The following is a 23,569-nucleotide window of genomic DNA, read 5'->3' on the forward strand; positions in this document are numbered from 1 at the left end:
CAAACATGGAAATATTGGTACACACAGCCACACATGGGTTTTTATGTGGTTGTTAGAGAATTGAACTCAGAACCATTCTCTTAGCCACTAAGCCATTTCCCCCGGACCTGGACCTGGGATTTCAAAAGAGGAGAAGGAATTATCTGGATACAGTACGGGAAACAAGGATGAGGTTGCCTTGGCAACCTGCTATGCTGTTCACATCACTTGTCCCTGCTCAAATCTCCAGCCTTAAGCTTAGCTGTCAATCTCACCTCATGATACCTGGAGAGAACAGAACCAGTCAGAATACATCCTCCGGCTTCAGATACCAAACACACCTGGGGCTGTTTCCTTTCTCTTTATAACAAAAAGGTCCATGTGCTATCTCTCCACATGTGCACTAGGTCCAACCTTCTCGCTCACACGAGGGCTCTGCCTCACAAGTTTCCTCCTTTTGCTCCTGTTACCACCTACTCCTTCTTACAGCATTTCCACAGATGCTCACCCAGTGTCTCAGCGTGCCCATGACTGTGCTATTCATCTTCTCTTTTGTCACTACTGACCACCAGGGTCCTCTTCTTACTAAGCTTTCAGAGCCACTACTGGAAGGGCCACCAGACTCTCCACCGACTAAATTCTGTCCATCTTTATCTCATTGTGCAGCCTCTGGGGAATCTAAGCTTGCACGGCAGCTCACTCCTGCCCACGAGGGGTGCGTGTGAGCTTCCTTTCTGGAGCTGAAGTGCCAGGCAGTGTGAGTTTCCCAGCTGAGGTGCTAGGAACTGAACTTGGGTGCTCTGGAAGAGCATAAGTGCTCTTAATCTCTGCGCTATCTCCAGCCCCTCCTCCCTTCCTCTTAGGCTACACAGGTCAGAACGCTGACGCAGCCTCTCTCTTCCTGAAGCACATATGACACGGGGGCTTTGATTTGTCCCCTGCAGTGCCCCTGGGACAGGCCCACTCGCTTTTGAGGTTCTACGGCCCCCCGCACCTCCTGCCAACCCCTTGCCATTCCTCGGGGTTTCTTTGCTGACTTGTTCCATTCCAGGAAGTTCATCATCCTCACCCCTGCTCAGTTTGCTCTCCCATCATTTCCACCCGCTCCCTTAGCTCTGTGTGCTGACCTGTCCCAGCTTTCTTTCTCTTGACTTCCATGTGGTCCCCTTGCAGACATTTCAAACTTAATGTATCACTCCCACCTCCCTGATTCCCGTCCCAGCCATGAAATCCACACCCTCTTCATCTCAACATACGAACCCACGATCACGGCTTAAGCCAATACCTGCAAGTCTGCCTTGATTTCCTCAGATCTACCCCTCATCCCGCCATACAAAATCTACTGTTTGAACCCATTATCTCTGTTCCTCAAAACACTCTGAACCATCCAGTTCTCTGTGCTTAGCTTCCGCCACCTCTCTCCTTTACTCATGATTTGTTCTTCAGACCGAGGATGAGTGGTAGGGAGAGACATTAACACCGAGGACAGGACTTTGGGGAAGCTTCGTAGGGAAGACAACAGAACACAGGAAGTGGTGACCAGAAACTGACAAGAGCTGAACAGGGAAAGAGAGGAGAGAAAAGGAAGAGACACACAGTTGAAAGTGACATTTCAAAAACAAGATTGAGGAGAATGGCTGCCATCCCTCCTCAGGACAGCTGTGCCTGTGTGGATGTACCAGCCAAGCATGATATGCCTGTCATAAGTCATGCCCAATGACTGCCAGAGAGGAGGAAGAGGAGGAGGATGAAGAGGAGGAAGAGGATGAAGAGGAGGAGGATGGGGATGAGGGGGAGGGGGAGAGGAAAGGCGACAGGTAGGTATGAACCAACCTGATGCTCTTGAGAGAGCAAACGCCATCAAGAGGAGCCATGGGAGCTGACCTTCCACACTCCTCCATGTGTGGTACATTACCAAAGACTAAAACTGCACACCCAACCTTCCATTTCAAACCTTGCCCTCGTCTACGGCCATACCACCCTGAACGCGCCCGATCTCGTCAAACCTTGCCCTCTCGCTGTCCCACCTTGGTTATAGCTTTAGTTGGGTCCCCAATGCAAGGGACACCCTAGAATCTCTTCACAGATCCCGTTGTTTCCTATGCCCTCCATCTGAGACAGAACTGTCCAATCAGCTTCCCCTGGTAGTGGGAACCTCTGATTGAACCATTCTCTTGCTTAAGAATCTTCTAGAGCGCTTCCCCACAGCCTGTCCCACAGGCCTTCCATCCGACACCCCTTTCCACTTCCATCCAGCCCTCCACTTGCTTTGTTCTTGTTTGTTTGTTTGCCCTGGGCCACGTAAACTACGTGTATTCCAGGCCTACCTGGACATCTGCTCTGCATTTTTGCTCAATGGTTTTTAAATACACATCCATCCATCCCTTTAATGTCTTAAAGTATGACACAACCAAGAATACAGGTCTGAAGTCTGAACTATTCAAAGTCTTTACTATGTGCTGGTTCTGTGCTGGGTAAGCAGGTCACTCTTTTTAGGAGCCCGTTTTCCCTCCTGTAGTTTGGAGCTGAATAAATAGAGCCCTAGTAGAATAGAAGATAATGAATGCCCTGAGCCACAAAGGCTGGCTGCTGCAGACAGGGTATGGGTTTTAATACCCTTCTTCTGTCTCTGGTTCCAGGGGCCCCCTTCAAAGCAAACCCTCCCCCTGCAGGTCTCACAGCTGGCTCTAGGTATCAACAATTCTGTCCCTCAGAGCCAGAAACTAGGTGTCACCCACTTCTGATGTCCTCCAGTACAAAGCATAGTTCAAACAGAACTGAATGTTCACTGAATCAAATTACCTGTAACTCCCCCAGCATATAAATATGATCTCAGCTGCAGTTACTTTTTTGTGTGGCTAGATTATACTGGAATTGAAGAGGAAGAGGAGATAGCACTTGGGGATAAAGTAATATTAGTATTATGATCTTCCATCATTTAGATGTTGCAAACCATATCCCTTTCCTAAAGCCTATGGCTTTAACAGGAAACATAGCTGATTGATTTGCAAACCTCGCAGAGCCAGACTGTGAGCTGCTGTAAGACCATTCACATGGTCTTAGAGGACCACCCTATGCACAGAAACTGTTTGACGCCATTAGAGTACTGAATACAGAGACTCCTTACGGTCAGCTTGCAGCAGGACGACGTGATGCAGGGTCAGGGCCATCCTCTGGGAGTCAATGGTGCTCAGGATCTTGGCTGCTGCAGTCCCCAGCAGTGGCTTCCCATTGTACAGCGTGTAGTAGGTCAGCTCCGCCGGGTCCTTCGGTCCTGGCACTCGCTGCATCTTCACCATCTTTCAGAAAGAGAGGCAGGGCGTGTTCAGAACATTGGATCAGCCCTGCAGGCCCCCAACCATCAGATGGGGCAGCCTCATCCAGGCACTGAGGCCTGCTGTGCTGCAGTGGGACAAACTGTGACAGGTTAGACATTAGGCCAGAGTCCCAGGAGGCTTGTTATCCGTGGGATGGGAGACTGGGAGGAGAAAGGGGTTTTGAAAAAGGAAAAAAAAGCAACATCTGGAAAGCAGTTTGAAGCTGGGGAGAGTGGTATTTCCCAATCTCCACTGACTTCTGACCTCATTTGAAAATCAGCCTTTATGTTAATTCAGGACATGCTAGGCTATCCCCAGACAAGTGCTTAATTTAAAAAACCTTCAATTGCCTGAAAGGGGGAAAGGCCTATCTGTCTATACCATGGAGGCGGCCCCTGATAAAAACAGTACTTGGAAACACAGACAGGTTTTTTCTAAAACAGCTCAGTAGAGATTTTGTGTGTGTGTGTGTGTGTGTGTGTGTGTGTGTGTGTGTATAATTTAAAAAAAACTACAAAATTAACATTCAGATAAAAAAGCATCAATTAAAGAAATTTAAACAATGCATACTCCTTCCTCTGACACCAAAGGACTGTTATCATCTTGGAGCTTTTATCCCTAATCTTTGGATTTTCTATACAAACCTTTTCTTTATTACCTTCGAAGATCATCATCAACTCTACATGACATCATACCTCCCTTTTTCAAAATATTTATCATGTATACATTTCTGCCTGCATGTATGCCTGCAGGCTGGAAGAGAGCATCAGATCTCATTATAGATGGTTGTGAGCTACCATGTGGTTGGCAGGAATTGAACTCAGGACCTCTGGAAGAGTAGACGGTGCTCTTAACCTCTCTCCAGCCCCATACTTCACTTTTTATGTGCACATGCATGTACACACATGTGACAGGATGCATGTGTGGTCAGAGGACAACAGGCAGGAACAGGTTCTCTTCTTCTATCATGTGGGTCCCTGGATTTGAACTCAGGTCCGCAGGCTTGCTAGGAGGTCTCAGCCTTTACCTGCTGAGACACCTCCACGGATTGAGGCTCATCATTTTTATTTGCCCCTTTAAATGGCTCAAGACATCACAAGCAGAAGCCTTTCTTCCTGCATGGCACTCACCTGTCTGCCTCATCAAATGGCCTAATGAGCTCTTTATTGTTAGACATTCTGAGTGCTGCTTTTAACTTTTGGAATCACAAATTGACAATTACCAATGCCAGAGCATAGATTTTCAATATGAACACAGCATTCTGTGATATGTATGCAGGTATGTAAATGGGGAGTATTTAGGGTCTCAACGTTTTAGAATCAGCAATTGGTAAGCATTATGTCACAGTATTTTCGGAGTGTCCATTATAGATGTTGAGATCCACAGAATTTTAAAAGGTTTTACAAAAGTGTTTATAGTAGGTTCATTAACAACCATCGCCACCACACCATCCCTGAAATCCTGACAAATCAAAACATCTTTAGGCGTAAGCTGAAGAACTGAAGAATGAATTATGGAAAGTCACGAAATAGAGTGTAGTGAACAGACTACTCCAGCTCAGACGCATGTGGATTACAAATCACAGAATGTAAAATGTGAAACAGGAAAAGCAACATGGTATATTTTAAAGGATCTACACATGAGGGAGTAAAATCTATATAGAAAATACAGGACTAATTTAATACAAAATTTGGAACCATGCTCTTCTTGGATAGGAAGAAAGGAAATGCAATTTAAAAAAGTTCAATGTCACATGTAGTGTGTGTGTATGTGTGTGTGTGTGGGTGTGTGGGTGGGTGGGTGTGTGTGTGCGCGCGCGCGTGCTCTAGCTTTAGAAGTCTTCCCCCATCGCTTTTTTTTTTTTTTTTTGAGACAGGGTCTTTCACCGAACCTGGAACTGAAGAATTCAGCTTGGCTAGCTGGCTCGTGAACCCCAGGATCCTTCTGTTAACTTAACCCATTTCCACCCTGATAAGGACTTCTTACCAAGATTTATCCAAGTATGATGTCAGAGGCAACCCAAACCTTTTTTTTTTTTTTTTTTTGGTTCTTTTTTTTCGGAGCTGGGGACCGAACCCAGGGCCTTGCGCTTCCTAGGTAAGCGCTCTACCACTGAGCTAAATCCCCAGCCCCAACCCAAACCTTTTATATAGAGAGATTTATAGGGGAAAAAAGAAACCCCACTTGCTTTACTCTAACTTTCTGGAGAGCTACAGTCAAGTGCCCTGAGCAATGAGAAAATTCAGAGATGGCAATCTCTGAGACATGCAGAACTCTTAGGGTTTCGAGTAGCCCCATGCTTATAAGATGGCCCTTTCTCTCCCTCGGACTGATGCAAATCTCACTTCACAGCCATGTGGTCACTTGCTTTTGGTCATTAGGAAAAACATGAATTGTAGGGCTTACATGGACCAGACTTACAGTGTGAAATCACAATCCTGGCGTGGGAAATGAACCATCCTTTCCTCTAGGGATGGTCTGTCATGGTGCAGACTTTCAGAAACACATTGACATCCAATAGGACAGGAGCACAATGCTTGGCTTCTCGTTAGGAGATGTGGAGCGTCTACAAGGGTTGTGGTGCAACTCATGTGATGGATGACTTTTAAGAAGTCACGGGGATGTGACCTGCAGACAGATTGTGCTAATGCCTGCAATTTCCACATAAACAGCACGACATTGGGCATCTGTGAGGGACATGGTGAGAGTCTGTAGGCCAGCAGAAGCTCACACTACCAGGTGGTCATCTGTGGTATGATACCAAAATCAACAGGGCTTTCCCAAACATGTTAGCATAGCATGTTAGAGATGGATTCTCAATGGTGAAAGGGAAATTATTCATATTCAAGCTGTCTGGATTGGTCAAAGGTGCTATGGACATTCCTATGCTAGGAGGAACTGGCTAAGGGGTGTGGGGAAGTACAGAGAGCCCTTCCAGGGACTATTTAAAGTCCTTTAAAATCAACCCAGAGTAGTTTGTGTTAGTAGTTTCTTTGAGAGGAACTGACAAGAGGTTCTGAGGTGACTCAGGAACTTTTTGCTTTATAAATATGTGGATGTGTATATAGAGAGACTCCTTTCCTGGTAAATCAAGTTGCTAACGAGGAAGGAAAAAGATACCGACTTGGCCTCAAAAGCGTCAGAGGAATGTTGATCAAGTGTCTTAAGTCAGTTGGCAGCAAGGATATGCCTCTGGGCACATGGAATTGTTTAGTCTTAGGACCCCCGCCCCAGTCATTACAATCCACAATGCACACACCTACCTGCACAGTGTAGCTTCCCAAGGTGGTAGCACGTTTAAACCGCCGACCCTGTTGCTGGGACATCATGAACAGCTGAGCCAGGCGCTGCTCCATGACCCGGGCAAAGCTCTGGTTGTGCAGACCCACCAGCGAGTTGTCCACACCCTGGAGCACTGAAGATGCACAAAGCAGAGGGGTTGCTCAGAGCCCAGACTCCACACTAATTCAGTAACTACACTACCACTTGCGCCACATGGCCAAGAAGGGCTACCATGCCCTTACCTTACATATTTCTTGGCCAACCTTACCTACTTCTCTTCCACAATCTGACCTCACTTCTCCAAGGCAGACCATGAGTTAGGAATCCTTGCCCATGTGTTATATATGTTGGAAAAGTTAGTGACCTGCCCAAGGCAGCTAGTAAGTAGCAGTCAGGGTACGAGCCCAAGCGGGAATAACGTGTGAGCTCATGACTTTCTTCTGTAAGCTGTGGCATCTACAACACCTACTGCATCAAACCCAAGTTTCCAAAGATGCTACAGGCTGCAAAGAGTCCACAGGGGACACAGCCGAGCTGCAGGCTTCGGGTTTGGGGTGGTTCTCACGTACAAACCCTGACTTGGGGCTTATTTCTTTTCCTCAGCAGCTCTGTGGATGATTCAAAGTCATCTCAGAACTAGAGCACACACATTTGGGCAAACTATGCTGTTCAGTAGCCTTATATCTGCCTACTAAGTAGGATCCTTCAGTTGCTACCCCTAAAGCTGCCCAGGGCCCCTCAGGTCCTCTCCCATTCAAGAATAGAACAACCTAATGGGAAGGAGTGTGCTGTCTCTCACGTCTTATCAATCATGGCGCCTTCAGCAAGCCACTGAGATACAGTCCTCTGTAGAAAGGGCAAGGAAGGGTACCTCAGAGGAAGTACATGGCTAATGGGCTCTAGAGGTCCAAAGGCAGAGGATGCATAAGACAGTTTTGGCCCTGTCCATGAAGGTGCATGGGATCCATTTCTGGCCTTCCTTTTCCTTGGCTATATCTCAGCAGCCATTACTTGGACTATCTGGGGACAACAGGAGAGACGATGACAGTGGAGTTGCAAGCCATTGCCAGTGCATGGATGAGAGTTGTAATGAGCTCTAGGGCTTCTCTAGAGCTTTCTACAAGGAGAGGTGCCTGCGTCCGTCTACTTCCAGAGTCCAATCCTTGTTCTCCATCTCTTGCGGAGCATCTGCACCCCAAGCATGCAAACAGTGCCTTTCAGACATAGTTGTGCCCTTATATTTTTGGTTGTGAGCCTAGCCTTTAACAACTGAGCTATCTCTCCAGCCTGCACCCTAAATTTTAAGTGTTCAGAGGACCTACTTTTTCCTCAAAACCCACAAGGGCTTGGGAATGGGCTAGAAGAGTCTTCGTTTAATAGAGTTGGTTCTAACACAGTCCAGAGCACTAACATGAACACCATGCATCCACCAAGATAGGAAAACAGCCCCTCCTAACGAGCATGCTGTCTATAGCTGCTACGCTGGCAGGGTGCTGCATTCAGCCAGCACCAATGATTGAATCCACACAGAACCAGACTAAGCCATCAAAGATGACGTTCATCCTCGGAAGCCATCAATAATGACGGCCATACTCGGATCAAGAGAGAAATAAAACCCACAGCTGGTTCTCTGAAATCATTTTTCTGAAGCCATAAATGCCAAGTGATCCCCCGAGGGTATAAAGCATAACTCTAGGGCCCTGGTGAGAGACTCTAGCTTGTCTCTACCTCTAGCCAAGTCCCTCCTAACAGAAATGAATGCTGCTATGCTGCTCTCCCTGTCAGAGCCCTGAGGATTCCCAGGGTTTCCTACCTCAGGAAAGCCTGTGAACCTGCTGGCTCAAAAACACCTCACTTGGTAAATTTATAGGCCAAACCATACGGTTTCTAATTTGGCCTCCTCAGACCAGTGGCTAAGTGGAAGGGTATGTGTGTGTCACAGTTTGCTTTATGGGAATCTCTGTCATGATTCAAAAGCAGACCCCAAGTCAAGGCAATAGTCAAAGTCGTCTAGGAGGTGGGTACGCCCCAGTCATCAGTGGTTGTTTGTATTGTGGGCTTTCTCTATGCCACTGAACTGTAAGTTTAAGATGCTTAACAGGGGGCATTTTACCCTACATGTATTTTCAGTACATTTCTCTTGAGTATGGGAATCACTCCCGGGAGTGCAGTGGTCAGTGCCTAAGTGGCTTGAGTGTGTCACTGCAACTCTCCAGAAACAAACAAACAAACAAACAAACAAACAAAAAAGTGGGTTCTTCTCTATGTTAGCTGGGTGGAGCTGGGGGTCAGAAGCAGGGGTGTGAGTCATGGCTCCCCTTCCTGTGACAAGCCACATAGTTCCTTGGAGCCTCAGTTCCCTACTGAACCACTGACTGTGATGAAGAAATAGTTCAGTAAATAATGCTTTAACATTGGCGCTATAGGACACTTACGAGAACACCACAATGAGGGAGCTGCTGCTGTCACATCCCCCTAATCCCTTCACTTTGCTAGGTACATTCTTGACAAAGGTAGAATGTCCCCCGTATGCGGTTCCCCTACCTTCCCCCCAAGGACCTCAGCACACTCTCCTTGACCTGTCTGCCTTGCTGGAAGGCAATGGAGGTGTGTGTTCCCAGCTCACAGTGACACAGTAGCTCAGAGCCCTCAGTCTATCAGCCAGGGGCCTCTCGCCACCCACTCTTAATCATTACAGATCCAGACTAGACGAGGTTTTGCAAGTCCCTGGCTGTGTTCAGAGAAGCTAGGTCCAAATGTCCCAGACTATGAGCCTTCCCTTCTCATTTTATTTATAATCACACTGGCTCTAAGATCCACCATTGGGTATGAGTCAGCCTCCTGCACTTGAGCTAAACTGTTTCACGGGTGTTTGAATCCCACACGTTTAAACTCCAAGAGCCTTTGTGCTCAGCTAATGTCCTCTTGTTCTACAGGTGAGCGTGCGAAACCCGGGAGGGCCCAGGGGACTGGCTCTAGGACACGCAGTAAGAAGCAGAAGTGAGAAAAGAAGAAAGTCACTCATTATCAGATCTAGGACATTTTGTCTCCAGTGAGTGAAACAAAAGCAGATGTATTATAAACCTGAGACTGCCTCTTATATCTTTTAGTGACCAGTACCTGGTGGGCTTGCTAATCACCCAGGGTAGCTGGCCAGTGAACCCCAGAAATCTGTCCACCTCTGCCTCTTCTTTGATGTGGGTTCAGAGGAATCTAACCCAGGCCCCCATGCCTGCATGACCAGCACTTAACCCACTGAGCTCTCTCTCCAGGCCCTAGTCACTAATATCTGGGTGTCTCTATCTTGCTTCATTTCTATAAAACCAATTTCAGGATGTATGGATGGCAGGACAGCCCCCAAATTCTCTGTGAAGAGAGACTGGGATCACCCATTGTTGGTAATTTTCTACCAAAGAAGGACCCATCCCTTGCAAGACAGGGAAATGGACAATATGCTCCTTCTGAGTCCAGCGTACAAGAGACAAAAGCATCCAAGGTTTGTATCAGAAACTGCAGAAAAGGAAAGCCCTACAAACTGAAAAGGACAGAGCTTGTGGTGATGGTCTGGGGGCCAAGATGGAGCAAAGACCCTCATTGCTAGCTCCCTGTCACGAGTCAGTCCTTTTGTGATAGAGCAGATTGGCAGAGCTGGCCAGAAGTTTGGAAAGAGGTCCTGGTTCCGATGGAAGATTAAGGGTCATGCCACAACACTTGCAGCTCCTTACAAGCACTAACTGATTGCTGCCCCCACCAGAGAGACGCTGGCAACACTGTTTCCATCACCAGCTGCAATGCCCGCCACAGCCCTGAGGAAGAAGGTTAAGTCTCTGGGGAGCCCAGAAGCAAGACTGGGTGTGTGGCTTTATCTTAAGGTAATGCCACTAAAATGGAGACACAGCAAGGTGTGGGGGGGATGTGGAGGGGTTGTCATCAGTGGTTGTCAAGGGCAGCCTGTGTTTAAGGATGAATTGTGATCACTGAATGTAAAGTGTAAAGTTCAGAGAAAGGGAGCACCTGTGAGGGGAAAGGCACCATTGCTTGAGGAGGACACAGGATTCTGTATCCTTATGTAACCCATTGGCTCATGAGTTGCTTGGTTAGCACTCCCCCCACCCTTCTCTCTCAGGCTTGCATCCTAGCAGAGTGGTTTCTAATCTGTTAAAACATGTGCTTCATTAGTTTGCTCTCTTGGCAGTTAAAATGATTTCTGTGTACTGAAGACCTTGCAGTGGAGGGGACCTAGGTGATCTGTCCTTTAGAAGGGAGCCTACCTAGGCAGGCATCATCTAGCTAGCACGGTGGGAACTGTTTGGATGGAAATTTAGGCAGCAGTCCACCTGCAGCTTGTGAAGGACAGCATTGGGGGCTGGGGGTTGAGGGAGGAGAGTTCAGGGCGGCTGCTCACCCAGACACATTCCCACGCCTTGAAGGATCATTCTGTCTCCTCACCATGGCCTGGACTATGTCTCCCAAATTCATGTGTGTGAGACCTGACCTCCAGTACATTAGAGGTAACAGCATTTAGAGAGAGGGTCTTTAAAGGGGTAATGAAATTAAAATCAGGTCACGAGTGTGGGCCCTAATCCAGTATGTCTGGTGTCCTTATAAGGAAAGGAAATGAGGACACAGACAGGCTCAGAGGGAAGAACAGGTGGGGACAAACGGGGAAGGTGACTAACTTCAAGCCAAGGGGATGGGAGGAAGGCACTAAGGTATCGATGCCTTGGTCTCAGACTCTCAGAACACTGAGAGTGTAACTTTCAGTTGTCTACACGCCAATGGTTGGGCTGGTCACTTTGCTCCTACGCACATCTGTCTTCTCCATTTGCCTCACTAATGTTGTTCCTCATTTTAGAGCCACTGCGTGGCTTTTGAAAAACGCAGACAGAATGCCATTGCTGTTTCATAAGGTTCAGCTGAGAAATGTCAAGGGAAAAAGAGAAAATGCCGCCAGAACACTATGACTCTTGGACTCCCACTCAACTTCATCATCAGGGCACTGGGGTTGGGCCATTACCCCGAGAAGAAGCAGGGCACACATAGCCCTCCTCTGGCTTGATTTGGGTTTCACAGGGCAGTTCAGAAAGGCCTGTCATCTGTTCAGTCACTCACACAGACATGTCCCAGACGTCACACACTGGTGCTGCTGAGTGTGAAAGGCTGAAGAGGGGACAGTTGGTTTTGAATTATTTATCAGTAATCATCTTTAGGATCCTTTCCTTGATTCCCCATTCCCTTCTGGCCCCACAGAAGGACCAAAGCTGCAGATCCTGTCACCAAATAGCACCATTTTAGACAAAGCTGTGATGCTACGAAGAGGGAATTATAAAATTAACAGGTTACCTGTGATGACCCAGTAGTCTCTGGTTGTTTCTGATGTGTCAAGGTTGGGATATTCCAGTGCTAAAATAAATTAAAAAACACATCAAACTTCTTTGATAGGTTTTATGAGTAGACATATCAAGGGAAACAGGAGTGACAAGCTGGCAAGTAGCCAGGCCCTACACTGCCATTTCTGAGAACTCTGAGGTGCACAGGTCAAACTACCTCATATAGAAAAGTGACTCAGGAAAGGGATAACTTGTACAGGGAGCGCAGATTCGTGAGTTTGTCTCTTTGAAGCTTCCCCTCCACACCTTTTAAATGGAGATGCCTTGCCATCAACACCCACAGTTGCAGCCTGTCCTAGCGGGGCTTCCTCTGTGGAGATTATCTAGCACCATGAAGGTCATAAGGAATGGCTATCTCTGAAAGGGATCTTTCCAGTGCTAAGGGCTTACACGTGGTACTCCATGTTGGGAGAACTTATCCTCTTGCTTTACCTGCATGGTGACTGTGAGAATTCACACATGTAACGGACATTGTACAGTGCCTGACATATAGCCAGTGCTCAATAAATTCCTTGTGTTTGTGTGTACATGTGTGTACATGTACACATGTATGTGCACTCCAGAGGGTGATAGCGAGTGTCTTCCTCGATTGCTCTCCAACTTACCATCTGAGACAAGAATCCTCACTGAATCTTGGGTTTGTTGATTTGACTAGCATGCCTGCCCAGTGAGCTCTCAGGGATGGGTCCTCTTGTGCCCAGCACCTGTGTTACAGCTATGAGCACCTCACCAGACATTTAAAAACAAACATAGAGTCTCAAACTTACACAGCAAGCACTTTACCAACTGAGCCATTTCCGCAACCCCTACTGCTCAGATCAACTTAACTGTGACTATTATCAGAATACCAAGCTGGTGAAAGGAACTCCTGCGCCTGCTGCCCCATGACATCCTGCTATCTTTTATGACATTGATTGTTTTCCAAGACAGGGTTTCTCTGTGTAGTCCCTAGCTGTTCTAGAACTTACTCTACAGACCAGACTGGCCTGGAACTCAGAGATCTGCCTGTCTTTATTTCCCAAGTGCTGGGATTGAAGGCGTGTGCCACCACTGCCTGGCTGACATAATCTTATAAAGTCCAGAGTCATCCTTGCTGCCTAAAAATTTATAAGATCTTTCCAGTAAACACATTCAAAAACTACTCAGTAGCTGCTAGGCAACAAGTGCATCTTCTACATGCACACACACATAAACACACAGATACACACACATACATACATGTATACACACATGTATACACACATATACACACATATATAGATACACACATACACAAACACACACAGATATACACACATACATACATGTATACACACATACACACACATATACACATATGTATAGATACACGCATACACAAACACATACACACATACAGATGCACACATAGAATCTCATTTATTTATAGTATCAAAAGAACTACAGAAAGAAACTATGAAATGCATTGGCTAATAGGTATATTTTAAAAGGAAATCTTTGCCAGTGACCTTGTGAAATGTAATGATTAAATTTTAGAGGACAGACCAGCAGTTCCTTTGAGTACCAGCAAGTGTCTAGTGACAAATGTGGGCTGCACTATCTTCAAAGTCTATGTTGACCATGCAGTAATGAGGATTACATAACAAGCATTAGAGAGAGCCAAGGTCTCAGACTATGGGGACTTCAAGTGAAGTCACGACTCGATTACAAAGTCTGTAGCCAGCTGGACCTGAAGGTCTAGGAACACTTGGAAGAGAAAACCATGGCAACCTGAAAGGCCGTGCTTAGAGCACAGGTCCCAATGCAGCCCTGTTAGCTGTGGGAGAGTGGATGTCCTGGGAAAACTCGCATTGGTGGGGGCTTCAATTTTCTCTTCTAGTTTTACACCTGCCTGACAGACTTATTGTAAGCATCAGGGCTTTCTTGCAGTGAACTTTTTGTCAGTTCACTCCCCACTTGTTGTATTCTCAGTTGCTCACGATAATACAATGTAGCCCAACAAAGGTTCTTCTACTTTGAGGAGAAAGATCCCCAGGAGAACCCACAGGGCCCTTCTGCATGAGGCTGTGGCGCGCACGTACTCACGTTCAGCGATGGTGAGTGGAGGGTAGGTGAGGTAGAATCCTACCAGCTCAGCTGAGAGCTGGCTAAGGAGGCTGCTGGCCATGGTGCCGTTGAGGAAGGAGCTCTGATTGCCCACAGCATACACCAGTGTGACGGCTTGGGAGGCATTGGACGTGCTCACGATCTGAATGACACAGGAGCAAAGGGGAAGGAGACAGGCCAAATAAGGTGAGGGTCTGTGTCATGGAGGCCGAGGAACGGATGTTTCAACAGAAGTCGTGGGTTGTGATGGAAGGGCAGTGGGGAGACAGCAAGGAGGAAAAAAGAATAGCAAGTCATTGTTTACAGATTGCAGGAGCATGCCAGGCACTGGCCTATGGACACCTCATCTCCATCTTGGGCTAACCCTGGGAGGAGTGTCCGTTTTTGACTGCCTTTGATGAATGAGGAAGGGGCTTGCCCAAGGTCATAGAGCTTATCCGTAACTAGTGGTTTGAATAGGTTTGGCCCCTGTAGACTCACATTTCAATGTTTGGCCCATGAGGAGTAGCACTATTAGGAGGTGTGGTCTTGTTGAAGGAAGTGTGTCACTGTGGGGGTGGGCTTCAAGTGTCCTTATGCTTAAGGTCCACCCAGTGTGGAATTCCAGTCTCCCTCTGGCTGCCTTTGGATCAAGAGGTAGAGCTCTTGGCTCCTCCAGCACCGTGTCGTCCTGCACAATGCTATGCTTCCTGCTGTGGTGGTAATGGACTAAACCTCTGAAACTGTAAGCCAGCCCCGATTAAATGTTTTCTTCTGTAAGAGTTGCCTTGGTTACAGTGTCTCTTCACAACCATAAAACCCGAACTAGGATAGTAGCAGTCAGGATTTAACCCAAGTAGTCTTGACTTCCAGCTTTTCACTACTAGTGTGTCTTTTCTACACTAAAGTGTCTCAAATGACTTACAATTCTGGAAGGATAAAGTACAGATACCAACGAGAGTCCAGCAGTCAGATGTTCTGGGAGCTTTCACTTCAGAAGGATGTGCACCTGGTGTTTTGAGCAGGGAGACTGAATACGGGCGTAACAGGAATTCAGAAATAGAAAATAAATCCTTTGTAGAGCAGTTGCTTTCTTTCGTGACCCATTAATTGGTGTGGATTATGAGGGGAAAGTTCTATAAGACGGTATGGGTTTCTTCTCATCCACATCTTTTAGTTGCTGGGGGGAGATGAGGTTTTCTGGGTCAATGCATGGATAAAAATATCTCAAACATTTGAAGAACGTGAGCAGGAGAAAAATCCCTGGGCCTGGCAGGGAGCTTTTGCTGGGCCGTGTGTGCGGTGTGTGCTGCTCCGTGTGTGGTGTGAACTGGGCTGTGTGCAGTGGGGTGCCCGTTCTCTCCAGATCTTCTTGTCACTGAGGGTATCCTGTAGGCTAGCCCTTAAGGACTATCCAATGTTTTTTTTTTTTTTTTTTTTTGTCTAATAGTGTTAGATAATGGGAGCTGAGTGGGCATGGGAGAGAGGAAGGGAGGTCAGACCACAGATGCCAGGCTGCCCCTTCTGTGGCACCAGGGCCCAGGTACCGTACTGCCCCTGCCTGCACATTCAGCTGAGGCTATAGGACTCTCAAGGCCCCCTGAGCACCATCTTCCCTCCTGGCTTACTGAGTCATTATCTCTGAAGGTCTGCCCAGTCTCGACGTTGAGAAAGCTGCTCGGAATAGCTTCTCCACTTTTGCCGTCTACTGTGCCCACATGAGGCAGCTGTCTCTCAATTCTCCAACCAAAAGCCACAATCCCTTGATTGAGGGCAACCCAGTGACCATTTCTGCTCAGCTCTTACTCTCCTCCCAGAAAGTAGTTCTGGAATGCATTTCAGACCTCTGTCCCCAAGTGCTCAGAAAAGAGCTCTTTCTGACAATTCAAAAGAGTTCACTAGGGACTAGAGAGAAGGCTTGGTGGTTAAGAGCTAAAGGAACTCGCTGCTCATTCAGAGGACCCGAGTTTGGCCCTCAGCGCCCAGATCAGGTGACTCACAACCACCTATAACTCTAGCAAACGGAAATCCAGTGCCCTCTTCTGGTTGCCTAGGGCACCCACATGCACACACACACACACATGCACTCACCACACAAATAAATAATAAAAACAAATCTTAATAAGACCTCTTTATCTTTTCCTCTATTATGAAAATTTCTGAATTCTTATCACCTTTCAATAGCACTAAATCTCCCTAGACCAACAGGGAACACATAAAGCTGGTAATATACAAATATGTATGTATGCATATATATATATGTCTACATATATCTACAGTCATATACACACATACATGCATACATCCTATATTCCATCAGGTCAGTCATGCCTTTTTGTTGTTTTTCATATGCATATATGTCACAGAGTTTAATATTTTAGCCATTTTAAAAACATAGTTCATCAGCATTAAGTAGATTTGCCTTTTTCGCCAATGATCAGGGACACCCATCTTCAGAACTTTCTCTCTGCCCCCAAGTGTTACCCATTAAACAACTCCCAGCTTCTCCATCCTTTTAGTCCTAGGTTGATCTTGTAGCTTAGATTACTGATTATTCTACAACTCTAGTTATCTGGCAGACAAGAAACCATTCTATATTTTTGCTTCTGTGACTGGCTTACTTCACTTAGCACGATGACTTCAGTGCCACTTGTGCTGCAGTGGGCACCCGAATGACCTTCCTGTCTGAAGGCTGAGCAGCACTCTGCCGTATGTGTAGACTACATTCGCTTTCATGCGTCCATTGATAGGTAGGCGGCTTGCTTTTGGCTTCTGGCCACCGTGACCAGGATAGAGACACCTATTTTAGTTCCTAGCTCATGTTTTCAATTCCTTTTCATATGCAGATGGACATGGAGCTGCTGGGTAACATTGTAACTGCATGTTTAGGTTGCTAAGGAACCATGGTCCTGTTTTGCACAGTGGCTATCCCTCCCACATCCCTCTGGCTATACACGAGGTTCCTAACTTCTCCAGGCCCTCACAATTCATACTCTTCTAGGGTTTTTGCTTTGTTTTAGAGAATGATCATCCTAAGAAATCTAAAATGGTGTGTCATGATTGTTGGGTCAAACCCTTTTTATTGTCCCACCCCCTTCTCTCCTTGTGGTGACATAGTTCAAACCCAGGACATTATGTACACTAAGCAAACACAGCACCATCCCAGGCCTCTTTCCCCATTCATGTCTTTTTAATGGATACACGACAGTTCTTTCTGTGTCTTTAAGTTTCTGGTTCTAGATATTAGTCACTTAGCAGATAGAAGACTCACAATTCTGTGGTATCTCTCATTCTGTTATTAGTGTCTTTTGAAGTTCTTGGTTTTGTTGTTGTTGTTGTTGTTTTTTGTTTTTGTTTTCCAGAGCTGGGGACCGAACCCAGGGCCTTGCGCATGCTAGGCAAGCGCTCTACCACTGAGCTAAATCCCCAACCCCGAAGTTCTTGTTTTTGAGGGCATCCAATGTGTTTGTTTCTCTTGGCTCTGTGGTTTTTCTGGGGGTGTCCAACACACACAGGCCTATGAGTTCTTCCCTGTACACTCTGGTCCCTTTGGCTTTAGTTCTTACATGCATGTCTTTGATGATAGACTTTGAGAGATTGTGGTCGCTGATGTTAGGTATAGCTTCAACTTCCTCCTCTGTAATGTGGATATCCACTATTAAAAAGATTACCAATCTCCTCATAGTCCACCCTTGGTAAAAATCGTTTCGTTCTATACAAGTGGGTTTTTTTCTTTTCTGGCCATTGGTCTCGATGTCTGTCATACAGTTGAGAGCACACTGTTTTGGTTATGTTGGCTTTTTTAAAAATAAACTTTAGAAACAAGAAAGTGTGACACAAAATTCATTCTTTGTCAAGACTGCTTTTGTTGTTCAAGGTCTTTTGGGACTCTATTTGAACTTCAGGAGAGATTTCTCAGTTTCTGTCTTTAAAACCATCACTGGTTTTTTTTAAATCTTTCTTAAAAGATGTGTGTGTGTGTGTGTGTGTGTGTGTGTGTGTGTGTGTGTGTGTGTGTGTGTGTACATACACATGCATGTACCAGGATGCCCACAGAGGCCAGAACAGTGTGTCAGAACCCTGGAGCTGGAGTTGCAGGTGACTGTGAGCTGTCTGATGTGAGTACAGGGAACTGAACTTAGGTCTTCTGTAAAAGCAGCAAGCATTCTCTCTAGTCCCTGCCCCTCCCTTCTCCGTTTTCTGAGAGAGGACTATGTACCCTGGCTGGTCTTGAGCTTGCTATGCAAGCAACACTGCCCTGCATTTACAGCAATCCTCCTGTCTGCCTCAGAATGGAATTTTGGTAGGTATCAGATTCAATCCATAATCCCCATTGAGAAATATTAGGATCTCTAAAGCGTAAGATTTTCAAGCAATAAACACAGCTCCATTCTCATGCCTTCGTATCTTCTGTAGCAAACCCAGCCATGCCTTTTTATGAAACCTCTCGCCTCACGTCTTCGCTCACTCATTCTGGTTCATTAGCTCATTAGACCACAGGACACTTGGCGCTACTATCTTTCTCCTTCTATGACAGTAGCACCACGGTCCCTAGGAGGTCACCTCCCTTCTCCTCTTTGTCCATGTACTTTGGGTACAGCTCTTCCTTCTCACATTTCAACAGCGGGCATCTGTGCCAGACCATGTTGCCCAGGATATCTCATTTCCACGGCCACAGTTATCAATCCAGAAGTGGGCACAGTGGGCCAATGAGAGCCAGCCCCAGGGTCTGGACTGCAATGACACCAATAAACAAACAAGCAAATAAAAATTTAAAGGCTCTTCGGTTTCATAAGACCATAAGCCATAAGAGTGAGATAAATCTGGACGCACCAAGGATCACTCAGCACAGGTAAGAAGTGTGCAGGGGTAGGAGAGACAGCTCGGTAGTGGAGAGCATTTGCTGTTTTCCAGGTAACCTGGGTTTGTTTCCCAAGCACCTGCATGGTATCTTACAGTCATCTGTAACCCAAGTCCTAGAAGATTGGAGACTGTCGTCTGGCCTCCATGGGCACTGTTTGCATGTGGTACACATACATACAGCTGGCAAAGCATACATACAGTAGACTAAAAACAAATAAATCTTAAAGGAGGAGGGGGCTGGAGGAAGTCAAGCCAAAAGATGAACAGAGAACTTCCTGAAGACAATGTTGACGCAGCTGGATCCAGTTGTGCTTCCAGCCAATAAGCTGTGACCTCCTCAGTGGAGGTTTGCCTATGTCTCATAAGCTTGATGCTGTTACAACCCTCATGGAGTCAACTGTAATCTAGCTCCTAACGCTTTTTCTAAAGTCGCTTTTCCAATGACTCTGATATTTACATCTTTTTATTTCACAAAGTATTCAAAGTACCATACAAAGTCTATTTAATATAATGAAATGTAAAAGTGTTTCAAAAACATCAATTTGGAAGTCATAGTTTCATGATCCCAGGAAGATGGTGAATATGATGTTATCTGTGATGATACAGGGACCAAGAAAGGGGTGTTAAATCCAGTGACATTATCTCATAATGACCAAGGCCAATTGTGAAATGGGATTGATAACATAATTCATTCAATTCATTTTGAAGGCTTCCAACATGTTGGGGAGCATCTCAAATCAGGTTGCAATGGTCAAATCACCTGTTCTAGTCTTTTCTAAGGAAGCTTTGTTCCTTACATTTCATCTGCTGAACCATAACCTGTTCAAAACAGGCTGAAGGCCAAGGGCAACTTATTTATCTTGGTTCTGGTCTCCCAGTATCTAATAAACAGCAGGCACTCAAGAAATATCTTAAAGTGCATTCTGCACCAAGAACCACCTAGGTTTACATACCTGCTAAGACCAGAGATGTAACCCTGAAGAAAAAGATTTCCCACAAGAGCTGAGTCACACTGCTTGCATAAATCTTAAATCTGTGGCACATTGTTAGATCTTAGACTAATGAGAGCCGAGTCACAACGAGATCCTAGCCACCGAGTGCTAATGATACCCTCCCCAATCCACTTCGCCTGAGTCTAGAAAAGGAAAGCTGCTCCTGCAAATTAGATTATGTGCTCTCTACATTGTATTGGCTTTCTTGATAATTCACTTATGCTAAATGTCAAATTCAAAAGCCCCTTGTCTAATTGCAAAGGTTTTAGTTCAGTAGTCAAAACAGACACAGAACAGTAGCATTAATTAGAGAATTTTGGCGCTGGATGAATATTATTAGGTAGTGTCTGTCCTTACTGAGTTCTTAGTCTCTCTCTCTCTCTCTCTCTCTCTCTCTCTCTCTCTCTCTCTCTCTCACACACACACACACACACACACACACACACACAGGTCTGAGAGAGGCTTTTGGTGGTGTTCACTCTGTTAGCCAGGAGTACCGGGAGCTGGATTTCCCTGGGAAAGTTTTGTGTACTTGCCAAGGGCTCGGGGACACCTTTCTACACTGTCAGTGCTGGTATAGCATGGTGTATGTGACTTCTGGGAGTGTCATAATCCCTCTCTCATTTCTCACCTGAATGAAATGGAGAAGACATCTCAGAGAATGTCTGATTATTACACAGAAGAATATTTGTAAAATACTGAGCATATTAGCTGGCCGAGAGTGAGTCTTTCATGGGTGTTTTTGTATGCATGTCATGATCATTTTTTTGTGTGTGTTGAAATTTGGAACTAGCCCAGTGAAAATCACACAACAGCTAATCACAGAAAATCACAATGGAATTGGTGATTTAAAATCAATTCACAGGCCCTACGTTGACTCAGCAAATGGAGCTACCTACCTCTAGGCATGGCAGTCTGAGCTTGATTCCTGAGGCCCACGTGTTGGAAGGCCAATTGTGAAATGGGATTGATAACATAATTCATTCAATTCATTTTGAAGGCTTCCAACATGTTGGAGAGCATCTCAAATCTAGTTGCAGTGGTCAAATCTCCTGTTCTTGTCTTTTCTAAGGAAGCTTTATTCCTTACATTTCATCTGCTGAACCATAACCAGTTCAAAACAGGCTGAAGGCCAAGGGCAACTTATTTATCTTGGTTCTGGTCTCATTCTCTGTGCTCTGAACTCCACATTTGCCACACACACACACACACACACACACACACACACACACACACACACACACATTGATTCATCTTATAAAGTATACTCGGGTTTAATTCTTTAATAATAAACTCAATAGAAAGACTGGAGGAAGCATTACATATAAAAAGCAAACATTAATCCCTGAATTATGGTAACATGGAATCCTACCTGCCACAGCCCGATTTCAGCCACCCTCGCCAATGCCACTACTGTCTATATCACCTGCCCAAAGTACAAACTTACATATGCATATGACAGTTTAGAAGGGGGGACCCATATCGTTCCTGGTCAACATGTGCACTATGGCTGTCTGTCTTCGCAGCCCGATGCCCCTGCCCCCTACCTGAACTGTCAGGTTGCTCCTGGTGCCGAGGACCTTCCTCTCTGCATCCTGGAATGCCTTCTGCAGCCTCTGCTCCATTGTCTGGGCAAACCTGCAGGACTGGATGTTGTCTGACTGGCTTACAAACTGCAGCACTGAAGAAGAACCGAGGATCAGCACTTGGCAATGCTCTGTCTTAGTTCCTCAGATTTAATAGCAGCCAATATACAAAACGACATGATTTTTAGGTTACAGAAATTAAGCAAATAAACAGAAAAACCAGACAAGCTTTAATTATACTTTGAACGTGCCTCTTTAAGATGATTTATAGCAGAGAATAATTAAAAGCATGACTGAACCCAACGCTCTCTCCAACACAAAGGATGTCATGACTTTACCCCATGAGACTATGCAGACATCTGCTCAAAGATGACAAACAGTGTCATCTATTTCTGTGGATGGTGACCGCCAATTGTCCTCCATCACTGAGCTGCTGGTTCCCACCCACTGCAGTGGCTTCTCCACTCTTGTGGTTTACAAACTTTGCAAATCAGAAATCACAAGGGAAATTGAGAGAAAGATGTCAAAGCCTTTGTTGGGGGAATACATCAATAACAACCAAAACCTGTCATCTCCAGACTGTAGGTTTTACAGGCACGAAACTCTTAGAAGTAGGCACTGATAAGAAATGGGGAAACACGGTATTCTGTGCTGCGATGCATAAGCATGTAGACTGGAAGGAAAGCCTCTATGGGGGGAGGAATCTGAGAAAGTCAGGCGTGCAGCCTTTAGGCGGGAGACTTGGACATCTGGTGAGCAGGCGTGTTTGACGGTGTGAGGACTGCAGAAGTGGAGAAGCCGCCAGCAGTGGGACTTTTAAACAGAGATCTGCTTGTCTGGTCCCGGAATGATGGGACCCTTCCCTTTGAGTGACTTGCCTGTCTTCAGCTGGAAGGCACCTGCAGGCTGGGGCTTCCATGGGGAGGCAAGCACTGCCACAGACTGTAAGTTGGGAGCGTGCTGCTTCAGATCGGCCGTGACGTTGCTGACTCCATACACACCCAGCACGTCCATCACCACAGCCGGCAAATACACCAGCCTCCCTTTGGTAGCATAATAGCCAACTGTGACATTATGAGAATATTCCAGAATGTCCACCTACAAAACAAATGGACCCCCAGAACTCATTGTTTATTTCCACAGTATTTTAGGTTCTTCTCTGTGTTCTCCGAGCCACAGCTGTTACTTAGGGAGACTAGACGTTCCCATCAAACAACTACCCTAACGACCCCATAAGGTGCACATGTGAGGTCCAAAGTATCACAATACGAGAGAACAAAACTCATGGTGGGGGATGGTTTTCTGTACTGTGCATTCAGATACTGATTTATATGTAAAGAGTGTTTCCCAGCACCTCCGATTGGTTAATAATGTGGTGAACAGTCAATAGCTGGGCAGGAGAATAAATTAGGGCAGGACTTCTGATCAGGGGAGAGAGGGGGAGGGGGAGGGGGAAGGAGAGGAAGAAGAGGAGAGGGAGGGGGAGGAAGGAAGAGAGAGGAAGGAAAGGAAGAGAGAAGGCCTGGAGATCCTGTGGTTGGAGCAGGAGGATTTGCCCTGAGGACACATGGACCAGAGCAAGCCAGATACAGGTAAAGGACCACATGGCTGGGATGGTTAGACTAGCTCAGAACCTGCCCAGCATAGTGATAAACAACCCACCAGGCCTCCGAATCACTTATTTGGGACCAAAGTGGCCATAGAAATGCTCTGCAGTTACCTAGGGTTGAAGCGGCAGAGCGCCCCACCCCCACATCATATCAGACCCGGGTGAGATACAGCTGAACCTGGTTTTGGAGTCCTTAAGTGTTTTGAATATGATCCAATAGCACTATCACCAAAATGTCAGAGAGGGGACAGCGGGCAGAAGGGATGACAAAGGAACAGAATGCTGGTAGGAAAAGTTACATCTCCCCACTCCTGGGAGGCAGAAGGCAGAGATGATAAACAAGGCACCTTCTGGGGATGGGCCACAATGTAACTAAAGTGGAGTCTGCCCCTTGAAGCAGGGAGGAGGCCTTCAGACTCTGCTCCATTCCTGCCTTAGCTACTGGTTCAAGGCCAAGGTGGGGATGAATCAGAGGGCTCTCTCCCTG

General features: G+C 46.2%; 1 protein-coding gene across 5 annotated transcripts in view; it reads right to left on the bottom strand.

Annotated features, from left to right (window-relative positions):
• The window catches only part of D430041D05Rikl (RIKEN cDNA D430041D05 gene like), a 275,831-nt gene that overhangs the window by 89,917 nt on the left and 162,345 nt on the right, over positions 1-23,569 (bottom strand). For all 5 annotated transcript variants that reach the window (XM_008762075.3, XM_017592182.3, XM_039106457.2 and 2 more), the window contains 6 exons: positions 22,352-22,571; positions 21,435-21,568; positions 14,033-14,195; positions 11,922-11,981; positions 6,560-6,711; positions 3,107-3,278 (listed from right to left, as the gene is read on the bottom strand). In XM_008762075.3, the coding sequence (XP_008760297.2) occupies positions 3,107-3,278; positions 6,560-6,711; positions 11,922-11,981; positions 14,033-14,195; positions 21,435-21,568; positions 22,352-22,571 (901 nt within the window). The remainder of the gene's footprint in view (positions 1-3,106; positions 3,279-6,559; positions 6,712-11,921; positions 11,982-14,032; positions 14,196-21,434; positions 21,569-22,351; positions 22,572-23,569) is intronic.

This window comes from Rattus norvegicus, chromosome 3 (genome assembly GCF_036323735.1).
Source record: "Rattus norvegicus strain BN/NHsdMcwi chromosome 3, GRCr8, whole genome shotgun sequence".
In the NCBI taxonomy this organism is placed as follows: Eukaryota; Metazoa; Chordata; class Mammalia; order Rodentia; family Muridae; genus Rattus; species Rattus norvegicus.